The sequence below is a fragment of the Solea solea genome, chromosome 13 (genome assembly GCF_958295425.1).
Source record: "Solea solea chromosome 13, fSolSol10.1, whole genome shotgun sequence".
In the NCBI taxonomy this organism is placed as follows: Eukaryota; Metazoa; Chordata; class Actinopteri; order Pleuronectiformes; family Soleidae; genus Solea; species Solea solea.
This window is the reverse complement of record NC_081146.1, coordinates 26,556,334-26,562,333: the sequence shown is the minus strand read 5'-3', so window position 1 is coordinate 26,562,333 and position 6,000 is coordinate 26,556,334. Positions and strand designations below refer to the sequence as shown.

Sequence of the window (6,000 nt, the reverse complement as noted above, 5' to 3'; positions counted from 1 at the left end):
TTTGCTCTAAAATTCAACATGATATGAATATCATCCATAACTAGAACTGCACGCAGTCATGAATCAGCAGCAGTCAGCAGAAGAATCAGCATAGTCAGCAGCAGAATCAGCAGCAGAAGCAGCAGCAGAAGCAGCAAAATCAGCAGAGTCAGCAGCAACAGCAGCAGAATCAGCAGTATCAGCAGCAGAATCAACAGTAGCAGCAGCAGAGTCAGCAGCAATATCAGCAGCAGAATCAGCAGTATCAGCAGCAGAGTCAGCAGCAGAATCAGCTGTATCAGCAGCAGAATCAGCAGCAGAGTCAGCAGCAGAATCAGCAGAGCCAGCAGCAGTATCAGCAGCAGAATCAGCAGCAGAGTCAGCAGAGTCAGCAGAGTCAGCAGCGTCCTGTTGACGCCATGGTTACGGTGGACTTTTTTGTTCGTCTTGGTTGAAAACATCTACACACCAAGTTTTGGGAAATTTGGTGGATCTCAGCTTTACCTCTGTTTTCACCTTAGGGGGCGCTGTAGAGCCCTGTGGAATGCCAGGGTCCCAGAGTTTTCACATGTTTTACTGTTAAATATAGAATAGTGATTTTAGAAAGAAAAACGTCTAATTAACAATTTAAACATTAAATTAATTGGAAGTAAACGTTAAATCCAGGACATGGACTCTTGTAATTCTTTTTTCTTTCCTCACCAGCAGTGAGTGTTCAAATATTCAAACCAATTTCATTTCAAAGGTTTTTGAGCTGCTGAATATTAAATGTGTCCCACTTCACTGAAAGTTCAGTCTCAGCGTAGGTAGCTCAACTTTTTAATATCACACCATTGTGTTTTTACAAACTCTGCTCATTCATTTTTAAAAATCTTTAGCAGTTAAATGAGCAAAAACGTAAAATTGTAAAAAAAATGTTAAGGTTATAAGACGATTTAAAAAATAAGCCGAAACACTGAAATATCAGCACGTCACAGAACACAGTTTGGTCTCTCGTCGTAACTTTAGCTCGATCGCAGAAAAACCCACTTCTGTGTGCGATAGATAAATTTGATTTGTTTGCTTGTTCCTAAATGGTGGAACGAGCTCCCCATCGACATCCGGACAGCAGAAAGCCTCCACATCTTCCACCGCCGACTTAAAACACATTTCTTTCGACTCTACCTCGACTAAGACAACGACGGCGACAAAAAAAATAAAAAAAAATTTTCACATCCACGTCCATTTATACTGAGTTGCCCCCTGGTGGCAGTTCAGTATTTTCTTACCTCTGGCTTCAGAGAGGAAACAAACACGATGGTTGAGTAAAAATCAGACAAATATCCAGGTGTTGGAGAAAAGAAGCTTCGTCCAGGCTCGACGTAGCTGAGGGTTTGAGCTGTAGCTTCATTTAGTTCAAGTACAGCACATGTAAACGTGATTATAGTCATTTCACCCTGTCCATCAGTCAAGAAGCGTCCACAAAAAAGTTGGCACTGACTCACACACACACCTGTTCAGTGTTTGCCTAATATCTCTTATATTCTTATCCAAACACCATCAAAGTCGGCGCTGAGTCAGTCGCCTGCCTAGTTTGAAGTCTGTCAGGTGACTGGTTGAAGAGTTACACGATGAGACTGAGGTGCAGCCGTTAACCAGCTAGTTGTGGATTAACTGTGAAGACGCCACTGGTGTGAGATAATTCCACAACTAGCCTGGCTAACACCTGACGCTGTGGTCACCTCCCACCTCCTCGCCACAGAGGATCATCTGCCTCCTCCTTGTCCTCTTCTGTGAACCTTCTTCTGAACACCATGATAATCAGTTCAGTGAGTGAGTTTTTCGGCTTCTTTCTCCAAGATAACGTCGTTCACTTTCCATATCTGACAGTTATTTATTCAACCGTTGACTGTTGAACTGGTGAATCTCGTCTGTGATTCGACGCTCGTTCCACTGAAGTTCTGAGCTTAAAATATAGATCAGAACGCTTCTGTACGCATCTGGACCGACCTACAGTCGAACCAATGATGGTGTGACTTGTGCAGAGAGATGGAAACGCCTCAACAAATGTGATGATGTCTGACGACTTAAACTCTGTGGAGCGACTCGTTAAAAATGTAAGACATCAGTGTCGGACGTACACGTCACTGATCTGTCGTTATCGTGGTAATCCCGCCTTCATTGCACCAGCGGGAAAAACCCAGTTTGTGATTCGTTCCCTTTTTCCTGAGATCCTGTACTTTTCCCTGCAGACGTGAAATCAAACTGAGTTCATCCAGACAAACTGTCAGTGTGCCAGACACAAGACTTCCTCTGACATCCAAACACACAGTTTATTTAATGAAGCCCCCCCCCCCCCACACACACACAAGTCATTCACACAAAAATAGGCCCATAAACACATATGGTGCAATTGAAAAAAACAAAGGCAATTAAAGGGAAAAACATGGAGCAGATGTCGTCAGTTAAAGAAAACGTCGTAAAAACAAACTAAAAATAAACTGAAAACCTCGAAACAACGTGTGACACAAATCACAATTAAAAACTGATACAAAGACAATCTGATGCAAAGCTGCACTCAAAGCGCCCTCTGCTGGACCGAGCAGCAGTGATTTTTTTGCACTTCTAGGCCGTATATTTTTATATTTCATAATTTCCTATCTGACAGAGAGTGTTCCATGTGAGAGGAGGAATCTACTTGACTTCCAGAGCTCTGTTGGTGCGTCCCATTTGCAGTGGGAACTCGGACTGTTCGAGTTCATTTGGGGGGGTGGGGGGTGGTTTCTGATTTCCAACTCGGAGCCCTCCACGACTTTAGGATTCACAGATGTGGTTGGGGGGGATTCTGCTAATAGCATTGCTGTCGCATTTGTTTTAAGGCAAATTTTCAAATGGTAGACGTGTGGAGCGTTGTTTTTAGCTCATGTTGCTAATCGTTACTCCTGGTTCAGATATCGTAGTGTAATTTAAACACGTGTAACTCGTCTTAGTCGTTTTTTTAGAAGCTTTTCCTGCCAACATGACGCTGTGAGTGAAATGAGTCACCTGACGTCCAGAGCTCTGTGGGCGTGTTCCATTTGTAGTGGGAAACACTGGGTTGTTCCATGTGCAGGAAAATGTCACGCAGAGCTTTGTTATCGACGGCTAACTGGAATGTGGCGACGTTACTCCCACTTCTGACTTCCGATCTAAATGAAACGCAGCGTTTATTGTGATATCATGTGAAACTTAGAGCAGCTACTCACAGCTGTCACGGCTACGCCACCATCTCGGGTTTGAACCTCAAATTAAACAAGAAAAGAAAAGCAACTTTTATACATTTTCTCCTTCTTCTTCTAAAAGTCTGTTAGTGTACGCTGTCATTTCTCTTTCACACCAGCATTTAAACACCTTCTCCTCAGCTGTGCTTTAATGTTTTGCTCCTCCTCCTCCTCCTCCTCCTTTACGTTCTCTCGCTCTGCATTAAGCTCTTTCTCTCTGATCCTAAGGAGCAAGTGCTTATGGGAGCTCCTCAGACCAGTGTGAGGAGCTGCTGGTCTCCTGTCGTCTTCCCAGCACTGGAGGAGGAGAAAGAGGAGGAGGAGGAGGATACGGATACGTCCTTATGCCCTAGGCAAGAGGAGGGGAAGGGGGGGCATGGGGAAGAGGAGAGGGGGAAGAGAAACTAAGAAGTGAAAATTCAAAAGGAGGAAAAATAACAGAGAGAGAGAGAGGAGAGAGAGGGAGAGAGAGAGGAGCAAACGAGTGAGCGAATAGGAGACAGCGAGAGAGAGAGAGGGAGAGAGGGAGGGAGGCGAACAACACTGCAGACACTCGCCCACTGTCACTGCTCCACAGCCAGAGGACAGAAGCAGCAGCAGCAGCAGCGATGGAGGAGGAAGACTGTGCCACCACCATCATCTTCATCACCTTCATCCATCTGCAGCTCAAACATCATAAACACTGAGTGACTGGCTCCACCCCCTCTGGAACCTTACGGCCAAGTTAGGAGGCAAAAGAAAAAGAAGTTGATCTGTCCTTCACGAGACCTGAACCTGGACGTGAACTCCTGCAGGACTCGTCCTCCTCTCCCTCTCTCCTCCTCTGCACACTTCACTTCTTCTCCTTCTTCTTTGGACTATCGTGTCTTTTCTTCTTCTTCTTCTTCTTCATCTTCTTCTTCTTGCTTACCGTGAGCTGAGTGGATTTACTTTTTTCTTTTTTCTTCTTCTTTTTTTGATCCTGTGCTGGACCATGGGGCTGGGGTGGAGGGGTGAGGGAGCAGCAGCAGGAGGAGCAGCAGGGAGCCTCCTGAGGAGGACAGAGGGGAGCGGGAACCTTGTGGTGACTGTGGTGCTGCTGCTGTGTGGTTTGTGGAACGTTCACACGCAGACGGACGACGGGACGTCGGTTTATTTCTGGGAAACAGGTTTGTTTCAGCTCTCGCAGCACGATGGTGCATTTATGCTGCTGCTGGTGAATGAGTGAGTGAGTGAGTGAATGAGTGCTGCTGGTGTTTGTGAAGCAGAAATGAGGAAAATTTTGTAGTTTCATCAAGATTGGAGATTTTTTTTATTTGTCTTTTTTGAACTTGCGTTGTTGACCTGGAATTACTGTGCAGGTTAAAAGTAATAAAACAGTCAAATGTGTTCAGGGAAATACTATAAATATGATAAATATGATAAAAACACACGTGCAGCTGCTGAAGCAACAGTGTTTCCCACGTTTTAAAGACTTTCGTGAGCTAGCCTGGAATCTCAACCAATCACAAACAAGCTGGAGGCGGGCTTAATGTTAGACGACAGGGAAGTGGCGTCTAGCAGCTTTTGTTATATGTCCTACATGGCGGCCATTTTAGGCGACTTTGCTCCACAGAGCTCACCTGAGAAAATGAAAACTAGCAACAAGCGTTTTGTTGACACGTTTGTTTTCCGTCGCTCTGCGTACGTCGTCCTGATCATTGGTCTGATTGGTTTTTACGTCTGTCCAATCACCTATGACGTCCGATGGTCAAGCCTCTTGGAAGTGGGAGATGCATAATGTTCACTTATGTTCCCGCATTTCGAGAACGCCACATTGCCTCGTGTGTCCATTTGGCACGACTGTCTCTAAGGCAGTTTAGCGATATTTACATCTGTCGCATTTCTACTGATATCGCTGGCGTTTCTCGTCCAAACGTCGCCAAAGTTGAAACGACACACTGGTGCTTTAATGAAGCCTTAGGCTGCTTTGTTACAACATCTAATCTGAGGCTATAAGATCGTGTGCTGAAAAGAAAAAGGATATAAAAACACACCTGAGCAAAAAAAGTACTCAAAATCTTTAAAAATTGCTTTGAATTTGTGAGATTTGTACAAACAAAATACAAAAATAAAAGAAAAACATTTATTGCGACTAAAATAAATTGTAACTTTTGACTCATCAACACATTTTGTAAAGCCCTAAATATGTGACCTATAAACACACAGGACGTCCATATATGGAGTTGTGTATTATTCCCGTGGCAATATACCAAGGGTGCAGCCTGTGAGCACTCAGGGTTAAGTCACCTGCTGAGTTTGAAGCCTGACAAGTGAACCGTTGAACTGCCAATTTGCTGAATTTTCCCAAATCTTCCCAAAATGTTAAATGATAAATGATAAACAAAAAACATCTCCCACGACCCATGTGTGGGTCCCGACCCAGTGTTTTAGCAGATATGGCTCACGTTGTCAGTTGTGTTGCACCTGGAACGACAGAAACCTTGTTCGTGAATGTTCTAACTTTTAGATTGAAGAGTATTTGACGCGTCATGGTTTGTGTTGGAAAGCACCGAGGATTCTTCTCCTGAAAGCTTCTCACATCTTTAACAATCCTTCCTCCACTTGACGCCCTCTGGTTGTCGTCGTTGTCTCATAAATGTGTTATCAGGAGATTACCACTCTGCTTAGCTGAAGTTCAAAGACTGTGTGTGTGTGTGTGTGTGTGTGTGTGTGAGAGAGAGAGGATATCATGTGACACGCTTTCTGAACTGATTACTTTCATCTCCTCGAGTCTCAGGTGATGCACCATTATTGAAATGTT

General features: G+C 44.3%; 1 protein-coding gene across 1 annotated transcript in view; it reads left to right on the top strand.

The window, feature by feature from the left end:
- The first annotated feature begins 3,670 nt into the window (after positions 1 to 3,670).
- Positions 3,671 to 6,000, top strand: part of thsd7ab (thrombospondin, type I, domain containing 7Ab) — a 109,466-nt gene continuing 107,136 nt past the window's right edge. Inside the window, exon 1 of the mRNA XM_058647844.1 lies at positions 3,671 to 4,366. Within this exon, the coding sequence (XP_058503827.1) occupies positions 4,192 to 4,366 (175 nt within the window). The 5' untranslated portion in view covers positions 3,671 to 4,191. The remainder of the gene's footprint in view (positions 4,367 to 6,000) is intronic.